Source organism: Necator americanus, chromosome III (assembly GCF_031761385.1).
Source record: "Necator americanus strain Aroian chromosome III, whole genome shotgun sequence".
NCBI lineage: Eukaryota > Metazoa > Nematoda > Chromadorea > Rhabditida > Ancylostomatidae > Necator > Necator americanus.
The window spans coordinates 12,447,716-12,464,933 of record NC_087373.1 but is presented as its reverse complement, the minus strand read 5'-3'; the positions used below and the strand labels follow the sequence as shown (position 1 = coordinate 12,464,933).

General features: G+C 42.8%; 4 protein-coding genes across 8 annotated transcripts; 1 reads left to right on the top strand and 3 right to left on the bottom strand.

Moving 5' to 3' along the window:
• Nucleotides 1–209: 209 nt before the first annotated feature.
• RB195_009376 (uncharacterized protein) lies at nt 210–1,865 on the bottom strand (the record flags this gene model as incomplete). Of its 2 annotated transcripts, XM_064189909.1 has the most annotated exons (7): nt 210–270; nt 340–440; nt 1,245–1,294; nt 1,348–1,388; nt 1,455–1,588; nt 1,653–1,705; nt 1,850–1,865. In XM_064189909.1, 7 exons carry the CDS (start codon nt 1,863–1,865, stop codon nt 210–212), a joined length of 456 nt encoding a protein of 151 aa, XP_064047491.1. The 2 variants fall into 2 exon arrangements, with proteins under 2 accessions (XP_064047491.1, XP_064047492.1); XM_064189908.1 differs by lacking the exons at nt 1,653–1,705; nt 1,850–1,865 and having other exon boundaries at nt 1,455–1,579.
• Nucleotides 1,866–3,654: 1,789 nt separating this feature from the next.
• RB195_009375 (uncharacterized protein) lies at nt 3,655–9,624 on the top strand (the record flags this gene model as incomplete). Of its 4 annotated transcripts, XM_064189907.1 has the most annotated exons (11): nt 3,655–3,715; nt 3,769–3,908; nt 5,854–5,974; nt 6,028–6,153; nt 6,213–6,313; nt 6,758–6,814; nt 6,902–7,012; nt 7,301–7,357; nt 7,619–7,694; nt 8,162–8,226; nt 9,520–9,624. In XM_064189907.1, the coding sequence occupies 11 exons, from the start codon at nt 3,655–3,657 to the stop codon at nt 9,622–9,624; spliced, it is 1,020 nt and encodes a 339-aa protein (XP_064047488.1). The 4 variants fall into 4 exon arrangements, with proteins under 4 accessions (XP_064047488.1, XP_064047487.1, XP_064047489.1 ...); XM_064189906.1 differs by lacking the exons at nt 7,301–7,357; nt 7,619–7,694 and having other exon boundaries at nt 6,902–6,956; XM_064189904.1 differs by lacking the exons at nt 7,301–7,357; nt 7,619–7,694 and having other exon boundaries at nt 6,758–6,956.
• Nucleotides 9,625–9,731: 107 nt separating this feature from the next.
• On the bottom strand, nt 9,732–14,716 carry RB195_009374 (uncharacterized protein; the record flags this gene model as incomplete). The annotated part of the gene is made up of 4 exons (XM_064189903.1): nt 9,732–9,822; nt 10,878–10,973; nt 11,042–11,106; nt 14,690–14,716. The coding sequence occupies 4 exons, from the start codon at nt 14,714–14,716 to the stop codon at nt 9,732–9,734; spliced, it is 279 nt and encodes a 92-aa protein (XP_064047486.1).
• A 237-nt stretch (nt 14,717–14,953) lies between these two features.
• Nucleotides 14,954–16,735, bottom strand: RB195_009373 (uncharacterized protein; the record flags this gene model as incomplete). Its single annotated transcript, XM_013441759.2, has 3 exons — nt 14,954–15,082; nt 16,395–16,469; nt 16,529–16,735. 3 exons carry the CDS (start codon nt 16,733–16,735, stop codon nt 14,954–14,956), a joined length of 411 nt encoding a protein of 136 aa, XP_013297213.1.
• Nucleotides 16,736–17,218: the final 483 nt, after the last annotated feature.

Here is a 17,218-nt window from a genome sequence, read left to right as displayed (position 1 = left end):
GCTTGCTCGGGAAGGTTTTCCTTCAGGCATCAAATGAACACGTACAGAAAGTATAGTCGTACTAAACTTGATATTTATTTCCATGTATTACAGCTTTGAGATAGCACTAGAGCCGTAACCGACTTTTAATAGTCTTGAAAATGCACTAATTTAGAGTTTGTTGTGAATTAGGAATAAGTTTCGAAGAAGTCATTAAATAACGATAGTGATCAATTTGCACCTATTTCAACTTCAAATCCATCGCCAGTGATTTGGGTGAGCGCTGGAAACCTGAAAAAATAACCGTTTAGGAAGAATCAATAAGCCTATGGAGGAATTTCCGGAGAGCTGCAACCCCACCATTCAACAATACGGGCATGATGCAGTATAACCACAACGCAGCCTATTACACAGAATATAAATAATGTGGTTATTATAGCCAAAATAGTCATAAGAAGGTTCTGAAACATGAAAAGAATTTCTTTAACGTCTTCGGAGAAACTATTGCCTTTCACCAATTGAACAAAGGATTTTAGGCGAGTATTTCATCTTTGGGTGGTCTTCTCTGTGCGGTGTGCAGATTTAGGCATGATTAACCGAAAACTAGTTAATAACTTCTTGTAAACATGGTATTTCAGATCTATAAGTTATTCTGTTCGATCACATAAAAACTATTTCTATCCCCAAATTGAATTTGAATATTTGTGGAGTGTCTCCTGTAAAATATCTTAGGGAGGGGGGAGGAGGGGGGAGAGAGAGGAGTAGAAGAGAAAAAAAGAGAGGGGGAAAAGAAGAGAAGGGGAGGGAGAGAAGAAAAAGGGGGGTGGGAAGAAAGAGTAGGAAAGAGGAAAAAATGTTTCCCCCCCAAGTCTTTTCTCAACATAAAATATCCTTGTTCATACATGGCGAGTTCAACCGTGGATAATAAGAGGAGGAGCACTTGTTATGGTTGGGTCAAAACGACATGAAGTTCGGCGCAGTTGCGGAAGCGGCTGCGCTCGAAGCAGTGCGATGGAGCGTAGCGTAGTTCGGATCCAGGTGGATCGCTGCAGTTCGCAATGGTAGCTCGATCTGAGCCACCAGCTCCACATCGTCGCTTCGCAACTGCACCGAATATCACGTTTCTCTAGCCCTACCCTACTGCTGCTGTTTCAGTTTTTTTTAAACACTTTTTTCTGGTCGTATTATATTTTGATAGATCATCTATTTATTGGGATGAGCTTAAATCTTTGAGCAGTTCAGTACTTTACAATCTTTTCACTCACCACTTTTGATATATTAGACGCTTCTAGTCGGAACATTACTGTTTGATCTCCTTAACATTATTCTAATATTATTTTCACAGTGCCCGAGGACTTGTGTTCTTACCTTCTGCTCTGTCACCTCTTCCACTACTGGATCCAACTCTCCTAAAACGCATATGATGTGCCACTATTTCTAGAAGTTCCACTTACATTAATACGAACCGACTTTACCTTCTGGGCTTGCCTCTTGCTGGTTGCTCTGCTCCTACACGCATTTTCACGTACTTCTTTGACGGATCCACTTTATCATAACCAGCTCCATCTGGTCGTATTTCATCGTAACCTCGACTATGCATGCCTTTTATCTAAATTTAGCCACTCTTGTGATTTTACAACGATATCAGTTCAGAGGAACGCTGCAAGACTTACTAAGATGCCTTTGTTCTTGTGGAATAAGAGAAACGACCGAGTGACAAAATGATCTAAAGAGGAACTGGAACTTACTTTACTCGTCTGAATGCTATGCGCATAAACAGAATGGACGTAAACAATGTTACTGATTTCATTCTAACTGCGGTTGGGTGAGGTATCAGCTCCTAAGTTTTTTTAAGTTCTTTTTTTTTTACTTTTTGAAGGAGGCATATCATGAAATTTTCGATGTTTGGATCACTGGTGGACAATATACGGTTCAGATTACGAGTATGAGCGTGGCCACAATCTATTGCTCCTAATCGTCCTGAAAAACTGCTACAAAACGCCCCAGGTTCCAACGATGTACGCTAGAACGTGCCATCTTTGCACACGCACCGCGTCACCGTCGAGAGAGCTGTTGAAAATCAATGAGGTCTCCTGAGCAGCCAATCCAAGTGAACCTACTTTTCTCACGCAGTTCTATCTCAGAGCCGAATCAGACCCATGTCCTCAGAGTTTAATTCTTTAACTTTTCAGGAATAGCGGTGGTGCAGACTGTCATTCGATAACACATTACGCTCGCGAACTCCATGATGTACACGAAAGGAAGCAAAAGGAGGGTAACCTGCCACGAAGACAGCAACTTAAACCCATCTCTTTCTAGTGATCTTCGTAGTCAGTCGTCGCTGAGCAACTCACTAGATCGTTTTCAAAATTTGTCATGACATAGGCCAGTTGCGGTGAGAAAAAGTGCAAAGAGAAAACTGAAGAAAAGTGGTTACAACAGAAAAAAATTCTGTAGGAGGACCTCCACTTCCTAGCGAGAAAAGCACATCTATGCCGTGAAAAAACGACGAGGAATTAAAGGTCGTACGACGATCCAATGGTATTTGGAATTAAAACTAAGAAAACGAAATCTTTATTAATGTAATTAACTTAAAGGCATCACCCCACGAATTTGAGGTGGTACGGAGTACTCGTATACGAGATCATAGATTAGGGAGAGGTGGGTGATTCCATCCATTTCTTGCCAATTGGAGTGGAATCACCCACCTCTCCATAATCTACGATCCCGTATACGAATAATCCACCTGAAATCCGTACCGCCTCAGATTTGTGGGGTGATGCCTTTAAAAAACGGCCCGGCTGGCGCGCTCCAATCGGACTCGTTGTAGAAAATAGCGCGCCGGAACGCTCGAAGCCGTATTTTTCGGGCCGTTTTTTACGGCAATTAAGAAGAAATGGATGGAATCACCCTCCTCTCCTTAATCTACGATCCCGTATACGAATACTCCACCTGAAATCCGTACCACCTCAGATTTGTGGGGTGATGCCTTTAATACACAGCCATGGAAGCAAACTCGACTGCTTCACTATTCAAGATAACTTTTGCCACATGATCGCGCACCAAGTTTTATTTCAGTGGATTTTTAACATTATTGATGCTTTGTTGGCTGTTTTTAATGTTTTCTTTCAAGTCGTTTCTCTAAGATTTTTTTTTGTTATTTTAAATAAGACTGGTTTCTATATTTGTTCCTTTTTGTTAATATTTGTAAACATTTACAATTTTGCTTCTTGCTCAAAAATGAGAACAGCTGAAGAAAACAGGACATGGATGATGGTGAAGGGAAAATTTCCTGGCTTGTTCCTTCCTGGTAAATTCGACTTTATCAAATATTCAGATGTGAGTTCGTTTCGAAATCCTTCCAATTCCAGAGAGTACAAATCCGAACAAAATCCTTTATTTTCCAAAATCTTCCTCAAACTTTGGTTTCGCTTTGGTGATGTCGAAGCTGACTTTGAGTTCTTCGGCAGGATAGATTCAGATTTGTATAGACATCTCAGCACAATGCAAAACCCCAGTGAAAGCCATTTAAAGCGAAATATTGCATAGTGACTGGACTCCGCATTGGTTACTTAGAAACCACATCTGCTTGCGTTCTGCTCTCTGGATTCCACTGATTTGTCCTGTGTAAGCCTCTGAAACTTTTAATGTAGGTTTTTTTTCAGAAATCTCACTATGTGGCAGACCCTTAGAAAGCAATCTGCTCAAGAGCGATCAACGAAAGTGATAGGGCTAGGTATACTGAATTGCACTAATTGAAGGGGAATCGATGAGATCCGGAGATTTCAGGCCTTCTCCTATTGTTGGTTATTTTGTTTCTTGTTGGAATATTCGTATTCAAAGTCAAAGACTTCAATACCATTGGATTTGCAGCACTTCGAGATGAAGTGATATCGAACTACACGGAGTACTTGTACACCCACCAGAAGGTTCGTGCACCTTTCTTTCTCAAAAAGGAAAAATTTCATAACCAATTCTATAGATACCCGTGTATGCCATCCCAATGTAATCTTCCTCTATCGCTCACGTGATAGAGTGTTTTGGAAACAATCCTCATGCTTACATGTAGGAATGAGGTTATCCCATTCTTAACCGAACACATCACCAACTTAAAGATGTTGGTTTGCCAAGTATTCGAAGTTTATGTCAAGAACAATAATTATCATGACGATAATCTGGAAATGGAGAGAATCTATTCCCATTGTTCCTTTTCCAGCACTCCTCCCTCTCTACCTGCACCCCGCTCCCTCCCTCCTTCACGACACGGTGCGAATAATATATTCAGTTGAAGAAATGTTAGTGATCTCAATACTTCCGAAAACAACCTCCTGAGTGGGATAATTAAACAAACTTTTTGTAATACAATGGACACAGTTCACAGCTGTTCCACCTAGACGTTTATTCACCTGATGTAAGGACGATAAAGAACCATTTTTCCAAAACTACGACCATAAACCAATCCTACCAATCCTAACTATGAATAACTATCCGAAAAAAAATAATGAAAAATACGAGAAAAGGAGAATCAGAGCTCCAGATAGCCTATCGGCACCATCCCCTCATCGATTTCTGTCCAACTGATTAGTGGAGGCGATGTGACATAGCGGCGCGACTCCCCCCGCTCGTGTGACACGTGTGTGACTCTTGTGTGTAGTTAGTGGCCTCCAGGGTTAGAGAGAGGTTTTCACAAGCCCAGTGATACCTCTCCATAGACCCATCAAAAGCACAGCGCGGCACCCAGTGTTTTACGAAATGGGTTGAAATAATCTGCCCAAAAAATCCGTGAAGAAGCAACACGCCACATTTTTCGGATGGCCCACAAATGCCACGGAGAGAGACCAATACCAACATAGCATAGGTCCGATGCACAGCTTCAGAATAAACTTCTGGACAATGCCAGAAATTCGCAAATGTCATCCGTGAAATCCGTCCTATGGAACAAGCAACTAATTATCCATACATTCTCTTGGGAAACCATAGTCACCGTTCCCCAACCCGTATCCAGTAAAATACTTCCAGTTTGATAAAAGCGCTCTAGCGGAAAAATGTGCCTACATTGCTATCATACAATGTACGAAAAATGTGCATACATTGCTATCAATGAAAATCTCTCTATGGACAGACGCAGCAACCACATGGCGGAAATACATCCCCACTCGTTCTAGCGCAGGAAATGTTTGTACAAGAAGGTAGTATACTATCCTACCAGTCCGAGATCACAGCACCTAAAATACTAGAGGCATTTTGGATCACCGCCAAAAGTCCAAAAGTGAACAGGAAGGATGAGTGCATTGCGATCACAAACGAACTATCCTCATGTCAAGACCTATGCAGGTTTTGATCTAGGTTTTGATCGGCGGGCCGTGAGGTCCCTATAAAAGCCCTTGTGACTCATAGTTATGGTACGTTGTGGTGTGTTGCTTACCAGACCTAATGAGGTAAGCACTAGCTGATGTGTTTCTGTTTGAGTTTACCTATCGTTTGGGTGCTTTCCTTGGTGATGAGGTGCTTGAGAAGATAAATCACTGACGGCTTTGATTTTTTCCGGGCTCTGACAAAGGTGATAACGCCGAAACGTTAGCTGTTGTTTAATAAAGGAAGATCAATACCAATATTGGCTCAAGAAAATCAATCGAAAGCTACGTCTCAACTGCCAAAATTCAAAGACAGTCGAACATGACAATATTTCTACAGCAGACAGCTAGGTCCCGCAGAGAGGTGCCGTTCCACCGAGTTTGCGTCAGCAAAGGTATCAAACATTACTGGATAGCGCCATTGGGAAAAGAAGACGTCAGCAGTTTCGTTCCCATCATATCTATCCTCCCTATGACAGCTAAGTTGGATAGGGGCTCTGGTAGTCGTGTCCACTTTCAGAATGTCAGCGTTTATGACCTCTTCGTATCGATCGACGAGACGATGTTGGAAAGGTCTCAGCCGGTAATGGTGGATCCACGAATCGATCCTGTGTCGGTGGTGAACATGATGCTCGGAATATGTATGCAATAGGTTTTTTTTCTACGACAAACATGATGGTTACTACAGATTCAGATGAAGAATTTCACACTTCGGACTCACTACTCGTCAACGCCTATTTCTTCGTTGCAAATCTCGTGATATCCTTTATCATCATCTGCCTCTGCCATATACTGGATAGAAAATTCAATGAACATTTTGGTACGATATATTATTGAAGTTCAAGTAGGGTATGCGGAAAAAAAATGGAGTTGTTTCAGCAAAAGACTGGACTGGATTTTCCTGCCCACCGCGAGATATTCTACTCGAATTCCGAAAGAAACTCTCGGAAGCGAAAGAAGGAGACGGTAAAATACGAGTGGTAAGCATTATACGCAGAATACGTAGAATTTTTTATTTACGTAGAATCTAGACATACGTTTAAAGGCATCGCCCCACGAATCTGAGGTGGTACGGATTTCAGGTGGAGTATTCGTGTACGGGATCGTAGATTAAAGAGAGAGGTGATTCCTTCCATTTCTTCGTAATTGACGTAGAAAACGGGCCAGAAGATATGGCTTCGAGCGTTCCGGTGAGCTATTTTCTACAACGAGTTCGATTGGAGCGCGCCAGCCGTGTGCACATGCCGCATCTTCCGGGCCGTTTTTTACGCCAATTAGGAAGAAATGGACGGAATCACCCAACTCTCCATAATCTACGATCCCGTATACGAATACTCCACCTGAAATCTGCACCACCTCAGATTCGTGGGGTGATACCTTTAATACGCGGAGTTTAGCGCACCAAAACATAGCTTTTTTTCAAGTGCTCCATGCCTAATCCTCCACCGAAATGTCCAGAAAGGACTGCGTTTCTTCATCGAGTACGCTATCCTCGTCCAGCAATCAAATTGCTATTGGTGCTCTTGATTTTCTCCACGTTATTTGCTGGAATCATTGCAATTTTCAAGAAGACCGACTTTCCCAATGAATTCTTTGCTGTTCTCAACTTCTGTGCCGCCATTGGTGAGTTTACAGCTCTGACGAACGTTCTAGCGGAATGGAAGGAACAAACAAGAAAGGTGGCTGTGATTGCAGAGATATTTCAAACAGTCACCTCTTTTTCGGTCAGCAAATAGAATCGGTGTCGAATGCATTCAACCGATTAAAGCACGACGCACTATCGATTGAGACGAGGGAGGGGGAAGAGGGAGTATGTGTCACAGATGAAGAGTGTGGGATTGCGGCTGATGGGTCGGACTAACTGATTGAACTCATTCGATGACAAAAACACTAGCCAATTTTGAATGAAGCAAGTCCGAAGTCATTCGAAGTACTATGTTCTTAGGAACAAAAGAAAGTGATCACAGAGAAAGCAGGGAAAGAGTCCAATATTCAAAATATGGTGGGTAGGAGCCATTAGAGCTGTAAGGCGTTTTTTTTTAATATCCAAACAACATAGCCGTTTGTTACTACGTGTTCAAAAAAAAAGTGCTAGTGACTTTCTCTATACCTGGCTCTTTGTCCTTTGTTCTTAGGATATTATACAACCTTTCCTCCCAACACTAGTATCTCGTTACGGCTAGCCAATAGATCCATTTCCTATCGAATACTTATCTTAGTGTTTTTACGTATCAGGATACAGTTCTTCACTGTTGGTAACTGCATTTAAGAAGAAAAAACTTTAGAGCAACCAATACTGCACTTATAGCCGAAGCCGGATTTGTTCAAGAGGTGTACGTTATGCGCCATCAAGTGAAACAGGTCAGAGGGAAGAAAGTTTGTATGTCAAGCAGAGTACAAGTGTGTGCCGTGGCGGACGCGGGATAAAATGTAGTTAGGGAGTGGTGTACCCAGTAGCGCACTTATTTCTGAAAGTAAATAAGTAAACCTGTCGGGGCCCTAAAACCTAAGCACCCGTCTTAGAGGATCTATGACATGTAAGCCAAAGTTACTAAGACAAAAAAATGATAGAGCGTCCTGAAATAAATCGCCACTGAGTGTGTCCCCCCTACTACCAATTACATTTTCCCCCAAACAGGTAGATTCAACATATTCGACGATTCGGCGCCAACTACATGCGTGTCCAACAAGCACACGAGAACCCATCAGAAATAAACAACACACAGTTCGTTCAAGGCGAGCTGAGAACAAGAACACACCCATGACTACAAGAACTTCACAGCCCGGTAATCGAACAGTTAACTTAGATTGAAACAAGTAAATTTCAGCACCTTTTCCCTCCACGGACACTTTCTGGGATATCGTCATCTGGATCATATCATTGTTTGGTGTGGTAAGTGCTATATTCATATTACCACTCAATTTGAAGGTTCAATCTTGTGAGAACGATTGTAGAGTACATATGTGATTGATTGTAGAGTACATATGTGCTTGCCGCAAAAAAAAACCAACTTCGTATAGTTGGATCAAAGCGAACTGAAACTTGGTGCATTTGCGTAGGTGGCAGCGCTCGACGCGGCACGGTAGAGCAAACGGCTTGGATCGAAGTGGTGGGATTGAAGGATCATCGTTAGCTTCACTCAGACAGCAGCGATGAAAGCATCCAGCGAGGGCCCTACTTTGATCCCAGCCGCTTGTCACAACGCGCCGCATCCGGCGCTGCCGCCTACATAGTTGCAGCGAGCCTCAGTTCGTTTTGACCCGACTATAGTGTTAGTTAGTTCGCGAACGAAAAAGTGAAGCTTCCTCCACCAAACCTAATATGCTCCCCGCTCTATACAAAATAGATGGTTCACCAGACTGACCAGTTTACGAAGCGTCGACGAAGCAACTCTTTACACCCACTTGATCGGAGATAAACGGTTCTCACTACTCGTGCGATTGTAAGAAGTTGCATGATTTCACTTCTTATCCACTCTACGAGTTTTCAATTGGTCAGTCTTATGGGCGTAAAAAGTTACTTCTTCGGACAAACTGTTCACCGCTCCACTCCTTATCCGTTTTTCATGTTCATAAGGGATAAGATAAAGGATAAGGAATCCGGCATTAGCCAGACCGCTTGGGATCTGAGGTCTATCGTACCCGTGTCTAGGCTATACTTGCGGAGGCTAACCGACTCCTAACTGATGGTATGAAGTCAGTCTTTTTATCTTCGCAGACAAATCTGGCCCCAATTTATCCACCCCGAAGAGATGAAGGGCCTGGTTGGGACTAAGTTCGTTTCAAACGATCAATCGTTTTTCCGATATCTCACTTCTTAGCAGCGGTGCTCACAAATTATAGTCGGATTAAAACGACATGAACCACAAGCGTAGTTGCAGTGCATTTGCGTACGAGCTCGAAATAGCGCGGTGGAGGCAGCAGTTGGAACCGAGGTGGGAGTGTCGCAAACTGCAACGATGGGTGGTAACAACAAGCGTTTCACCCTCCTAGCTGCGCCTCGAGAGAACCCGCGTACGCAATTGCGTACGTGTCTCATGCCGTTATGACCCTGAACTATCTATTTATGACAAAAACTTTAACTCAGGAATTTTCAGCAGCCGATGTTTTTAGCCATGTTGAGCACTTTGATCGGAGTTGACACTGAGGATTTTGCTTAAATTTCCAAATAGAAGTATTTGTTCAGATTCTCTACAGTTACACAATGTACGGGCTCACATTGATCATTATCGACCTAGTCTACAGCACACTCGGCGTTAAGGAACGGATCACACCAATATTGATTGACTGAGTTCTGTATTGTGTTATTGTATTTATTTTCTGCAATATTTAGTGAGTAGAAATGAGCTTCTTATTCTCGACTTGAACATTCGTTGTTTTATTAATAACCAAACAGTATCAAACAGTCTTTTCTCGTGATCCAGTTGTTTTCTTCTTTCCTTTGGCTTTCCTGCTACTATCGTCGTCAGGCGATAAAGATGCAACATCTCTTAAATTCATTACTTAGTGTACGTGATGTCATTCCTCCAACTTGGTGCATTAAATTCCAAAAAATAATAATTTTGACTTCATATCCACAAAACCGCAATGTTCGTACTTTGCTTGTTCTTCTCTGTCTCTAATCTATCTCTGGAAGAATAGATAAGAGTAGAGGTGTAGTTCACGACTATGAGCACGATCACGCAACCCAGACATATAGTCGGGTCAAAACGACCTCAACCTTGGTGCAGTTGTGTAGACTGGAGCGCTTGAAGCGGCACAGAGCTAGCGATAAGGAGGTGAGGGCACCGCTCGATCTCTTCCGCTATGCTCCGCACTACGCTCTGAGGGTTTTAACCTGACTATAGTATCCTGGACGCGATAAGGATGTAGGTTCACGATATAAGCGTGATCACGCCCAATTTTCTCTAGGATGCCAGAAAGAGTCGAACAGCAGTGGTTGCACTGGTGTTCCCAACAATGCTACCTATTACATGGAGTGGAGTAATGGCATTCTATAGTAATGGCGATTACGCATCGCAAACGTAACCTAGTAAAACGCCTATTATGTCCAATGCAGTTTCAGTTGGGAGAAGGAAAGAGGCTGTAGGCTAAGCCTAGCAAGGTCGAAAGCATTGGTAGTTCCGGCTCTATCATCCTTTTTATCTTAGCTCTTAGCTTTAGCCTACACGTCATACATCCTCTGAGACTAATACATAGGTTTTAGGGCCCCGAGTGACTTAGCTATTCACTTCCGGTAATGGCCTGTCGATTGATGAACTATCGCCTTATCAGGTGGGAGAAATGGGAGAGCCACTAGTCCCTTGAAAGCGGTTTTTATGCTCTATGGACGAACTGTCAAAAGTACAGTTTAATTAGAGAGCGTTAAATGCCTCCCCCTCTCCCCTCCCACAACTACCTTTGCACCATCGGTAACTCCTAAAAACGAACTCCTCAGCTGACTCGCTAGTTGCAGTTTTCTACGATGAAGAGCTCACATTATCCACGTCAATCAAACTCTCGATTTCTAAAAAATTTGCTGAAAATCCACTGTAACTTCCATACTTGAGCGTGTGGTCTTCTTTCGTTCCGCTTCCTGCTAACTCAAGATTTGGTGGAGGTGGGGGCAAAGGGCGCGGTTTAGGCCTTTCCGGTTTCCGTCTGAACTCAGCATAATTACGGTTGTAATTTCATTCTCTACTAAGCATAAACCTTGTCGGAACACTTACGGAGGTGGTGGAGGTTCTTTAGAACATTTGATTAAGCTGATACTGATTAAAAGAAATGTGTTTACCTGAAATTTTAAATGAATTTAACCGTACCCAGAGGCTTTGTTTTCGTCGTCCAGCTACCATAGTATGAAAACTGCGCACCCTGCTAGTAAACTGGGTGCAACCAAGCTGCAACTGGCCATCAAGAATAATCGATAGGTCGAAGAGGCTTCAGTCTGATTTTTGAATGCACTTTTTGATTTTTATATCGAGAAGTAAAGTCGTTTTTGGTCTGCGGTTAACTCATTATTCGCCACCTGAAGACATGGTATAGTAGGATCAAAACGATATGAATCACGAGTGTAGTTGGTGTGCATTTGCGTACGCGCTCGAAACGGCGCGGTGGAGGCAGCAGTTGGAAGCGAGGTGGAACCGTCGCAAACTGCAGCGATGGGTGGTGCCAGCAAGAGTTCAACTACGCTCCAGCCGCTACGCTCCATCGAAGCCTCTTGAAAGAAGCCTAGTACGTAATTGCGTACGTGTTTCATGTCATTTTGACCCTAATATAAGAAATAGACATCGATTATTTCAACCTCAGGGAAAGCTAGATCATGGGTGCGCATGAGGAGGTACCCAGAGCGGCTGTCAGAATATACCCTTGAGAGTTGTGTGCGTCGATGATTGCGCTGCGCTGCGTTCGGTAGCGACAGCAGACCTTTCCACTGCGCATGCAGGATGCCCCGCCCATCTACTTTCTGCAGCTGAGCTTAAGAAGATTGACCAGAAATCTAAGAACTCCAGAATGCGATTATGACTGTTGCAATCCACGTAGATGGTGGACATGAACATAGAGTGGTGTGTAAAACTCAAGAGATAGCTTACTGCTTACCGGATTCAAAACTTAAAGTTTGGTTGTATTTGTTTTTGAAATCCTATTCCTAGACGCCTTATATTTCTGGTGATATGTATTACTCTCGCACCCTTCTAAACGTTGTTGGTTTTAGTTTGTTATTTATTTGTTTTGGTTTATGTTAGATTGTTTTGTTGTTGTTTGATTGATGGTATCAATCGCCCTGGCAAGTGCGAAAACTGTCATGAAGGTACACAATATCCCTGCTGGTATATCTTGCGGATAAGACGCCGCATAATCGTCAGTCAACGATTGTTTCTAGTCACATCGAGTTCTTAAACGTGGAAAAATACGAAGCCATAAATACATGCATAAATATATATGTATAGATCGACGACTAACAGAGAGTAAGAGTACAACTTGAAGCCAAATTTTTACTCCTACAAAAAGATAGAAATCATAACTAATAGAATATATGTTACAAATATAGCTCTCACGTACTCTTCTCCGTAACAAAGTAGTGACGCTCGCTCGCAGTATTCATATAAAGGCTTTGAAATATGTCAATTTTGTTTTTTATTTTGAAATATGTTTTTGTATCTCAGAATGCGCATGCAGGCCATACTCACCTTTATGAACTTCATTTGCATTGCCTCCTCGAATTAAGATAGCTACAGGGTGAGTGTCTCACATTATGTAGTGTTCTATAGTGTAGGCTACGAGGGAAACGCTTGCTGTCACCACCGATCGCTGCAGTTTGCGACGGTCCCACCCCTTTTCCAACTGCTGCCTCCACCGCGCCGTTTCGAGCGCGTACGCAAATGCACCGCAACTACACTTGTGATTCATGTCGTTTCAATCCGACTATATATAGCTTCATGACATGACTGGAAATGATTCATCTAGCGAAGGAGATCCGAAATCAGTTTCAGAGCCAGATCATGAACGACAGAAAAGAAGACAACTGCGGAATGGCAATGAAGGGCAACGGTATCTATCTGGAAGAAGAAGAGCAAGCCTGCCGAGTCCCGGAATTCCAGGACGACTCCACATGCTGAAGGTCTTCGAATGCATTGAGCGCAAAATTTCACAATTTCACATTCTCCACCTGAGTGTTCACGAACCAGTACGCTTCAGTCACTAACTGCGCAGCGCCGATATAAATACCACAGTCGGGTCAAAGGTTGGGTGGGCAGTTCAGAACGAAACGAATCACGTTACACTTCTGTGGGCGGCTGCGCTCCAAGCGACACGGTTGGAATCGAGGTGGAACCGTCGCGAATGGCAGCGATGAGTAATCAGTTAGCGAGGGTCACCCTCGATGTCAACCACTTCGTTCCACCGCACCGCTTCAAGCGTCACCGCTCATGCAACTGCGCCGGGCTTTACTTTATTTTGATTCTACCATGCATGACTCCCTAAGGAGCGCTGTGGGAGACAAAAATCGCCTCTTTCTTCATCTACTAGGAAAGATCTCCGACCGTCTCTAAGGCGACATGGCATTACTTGGGGAGGCTATTCAAGTAGGACTTAATCTTCTATGCTGACCAACAATGCTGAGAGCAAGCGGCCGCCGGCCCCGCCGGTCTGCACCAAGGCTCTGTCTCACCTATGTCGTTATTGAAGTCTTCGTAGTCGTTATTGAAGCAATTTTGGCAATATCTACAGGAACTAAGAACTGGACTCTACTTCACAATGATGACATTATGCTGTAGTCTGAAGACAAGGAAGAACTGAAATAGTAAATACAAGCTTGTAACGGCAGTATGACAGTGTTTGGGTTCGGTCAGAAGGACAGTATAACAAATATGACGTTTGGTAGAATCAAAACGACAAACGCGTTGCAGTTGCGTAAGCGGTTGCGCTCGAAGCGGCGGGAGTGCAAAGGTAAGGACCGAGTGAGGAACCCTGCTACTACCGTTCATTGCTGTGGTTCACCGAAAGTCCCACCTCGACTCCGACCGCTCTCTCCACCGCCCCGCTTCGGGCGCAACCGCTTACGCAACTGCACCGTTGTTCATGTCGTTTTGACCTGACCATGGACGAGAGCAGATTGGTGGGATTGGGTTCACTGATCTCATCCGAAAGAGACTAGCACGCGAGGTTTCCACCCGTATAGAGATACCCCCTGTAGGTTGAAGTGGTGATAAAGCCCCGGAATCCTTCTTAGCAATAAAATGCCCGACGGTCTGAAGCCTAAGGGTACATAGGGTCGTTTATTGGTCTCTTGCGTTCTATAGTGTGGTGTGTTAGCTCGCACATGACTATTTCCGCGCTTGACGCACGCACTCTCTTCTCTATGTCCTGTACCAACCGGACAATTGCACTTACACTGTCGAACATCACATCTAAGAGCTAATGAGAGGTTAAGCTTGGTTTTAATTTCACTAACTAAGACACCAAGTACTATACTTGCACAGCATATCAACATCTATCAATGACATGCACAGATTTTTGGATTATGTACTATTAGAGGAAGAAAAATACGTGTGAAAATATGAACAGGTTGCATGGGTAACACTGCAACATGTATCCGCAGCATGAGTGTCATGGCTCTTGACGAACACTTTCAAGAAGGTTACACCAGTTCACTACACAGAAGTATGCAGATCGAAGCTATTTGTCATGTATGACGAGAACAATTGTTAAGAAGATAACAATGCCCTTTTCTAATTCTTTAAACTGAAGAATCTCAAGCAAATAAACAACCCGTCTCTCCTGATGCGCTACTTTGTCTTTCGCTTTCAAGGTGTCAAATAAACGAGAACGGTCGAACTAGTTCAATTTCTATTATACAGCGATAGAGAAGAACTCACAAATGAGGCAATAAAAAGTAATAGCATTGTAATTAACTGCTCTTAGTGGGCAACTTCATGAAAATGACTGAATTGAACCCTGTTCTATCCACTTTTTTGATAAGACCACTTGTTGTTGTAAACAAAAACAAACCACATTCACCATTTTACTTCAATAACACATAAATACAGAGAAGTTACTGAGGAGAAACAAACGGGAAGCAGTGATTAGCAGCGACAAAACACTGTAGAGATCGTGGCAGCGGGTAAGTTGGTGTTACGCGCCTATGCTCTCTCTCCACGGATACGACGAGCGAGCTGAATATCTTTCGGCATGATTGTGACACGCTTGGCGTGGATAGCACAGAGGTTGGTGTCTTCGAACAATCCGACGAGGTAAGCCTCCGAAGCCTCCTGGAAACGATTGATTTATTCATATTTACTTATTTGTCAAGCAGACAAAAAGACTACTATGCATTGTTGGTAGGGAAAAAGCTGTTATTTTTCAAGATTTCCCGTCAAGCGATTTGATGTGCATAGAAAACAAATAATAGCATTAATTCATAAAACGTCGAATAAGAGCGAGAGAACTTTATTTGCTTTTTTAAGCTCAGATTTTGGAAGGAACCTAGACACAATAAATGCATATATAAGAAGAACCGCCTAATGTACTTGTAGAGCACCCTAATCAATTTCATTCGTTATAACGTTTACTTCCTGCTCTTCATTCCTACTCATCTTCTTAACGACTGCGTGATCCAGTGAGTCGTCACGACGCACTCATGAGTCATGCTTTGACATGTTTTTTTTTTGCCGGAATAGCGGAAATTTTTTGAAAAACTAACCGCTAAAACAGGTCCTTACGATGCAGTGACACACAGTGAGAAAGAAATCTCATTTATTATCTCAGAAAATCAAACGATAGTTCCACGTGACCTCAAGTGTCAAAATGAACATGTCGTCACAGTGATAAAACTTAAAATTGTATGGAAGTTTTGAAGATATTAGCCTAAGCAACTTAGACCAATAAACGATTCCGGAAGACGGACTCGTCATTTCATAAGTTGCAGTGTTCCATTGCGCAAACTTCCTCAACTTTGAAGTTTCGCTATTTTCGTTAGCTTCAATTACAATAGTCATTTGATGCAACTTCTTATAATAGAAGATGCTACCACTACTTATATTATTACCTAAATCCTCGCTAGTTTTTTTTTTTAAGTCGACAGGGCGAAATGCTTGTCACTCCTTCAGCTGAAGATACGCCGACGATGTGAAAAATCTTCCAAGTGAATATTAACCATACGATTTTCTTCTCGTTTTTTTTTTCTTGGGAATTTGACTCGCTAACCTTTCGACATAGGATGTCTTCATCCTAGATAATCTTCCTATTAAAAAAGTAACAGAAACAAATGAAGCAAACTCAGACATCAATCTGAGAATAATTCTTCATTCCTATGATTACACAACTGTAGCAAAAGCGAGCGGCAGCGAAATCTTAGCGGTGCATAAGCTGCAACCTCTTCATGGATAACCATTTACCATCACCGGTATTAATCTATCCCCAAGCGACCGCATCGGATTTGCAGCATTGCACGCACTTCAACTGCATACCATAGGCCCTTTAGAATTTGCTCTGTCTTTCAACTCACTGATCTTTCCGACGTCGAGTAAAGTACCGAAGACTATCTATCTACTTTATCACACATCCTCTCTTCAATTTAACTACCTGGAGAGCTCCAATAGCGGCAGACTGGAAACGGAGATCAGTTTTGAAATCCTGAGCGATTTCGCGGACAAGACGCTGAAAAGGTCTTATTAATTGGATTTGCAAACAAAAATGTTCAATTACTTAGAACTCACCTGGAAGGGCAGCTTGCGGATAAGAAGTTCAGTGGACTTCTGGTAACGACGAATCTCACGAAGAGCGACGGTTCCGGGGCGATAGCGATGAGGCTTCTTCACACCACCAGTGGACGGCGCCGACTTACGAGCGGCCTTTGTAGCCAGTTGCTTACGAGGAGCTTTACCTCCGGTAGATTTGCGAGCAGTTTGCTTGGTACGAGCCATTGCTTAGTAGAATCTGTAAATGTGACAGTGATGTGTAAAACTAAAAAAAAAACAACAGTGACTACGTCAATGAGAACATTTGATTAGGTTAAAAAACGGGACATGATAAACTGAGAGAGTAATTCACGAAATGAAAGACTTGAACCCCCTCTATTTCGAAATGATTTTGTTCAATAAAAACAAAAAACAGCAGATACGATAAATACGGTTGGAGGTGATGACCAATAGGAACTGGAACATATTGAGATGTCTTTTAGTCAGTAACAGTCAATAATGTCTAAGTCAAAATCACTAGTCACCAGGGTATCACAACCGAGGTGTCCTTCTGCAGGGAGCTGGGCCTACACCTCATTAATTTACTTCACACATCACGTGATGTTCGATTGGAATAACCAGGAGATTCGGCAACTGCTAATAATTTCGAGATGATCAAATTATCTGGGCAAAGAAAATAATACCAATTTACTTTGACTCGTCAAGTGG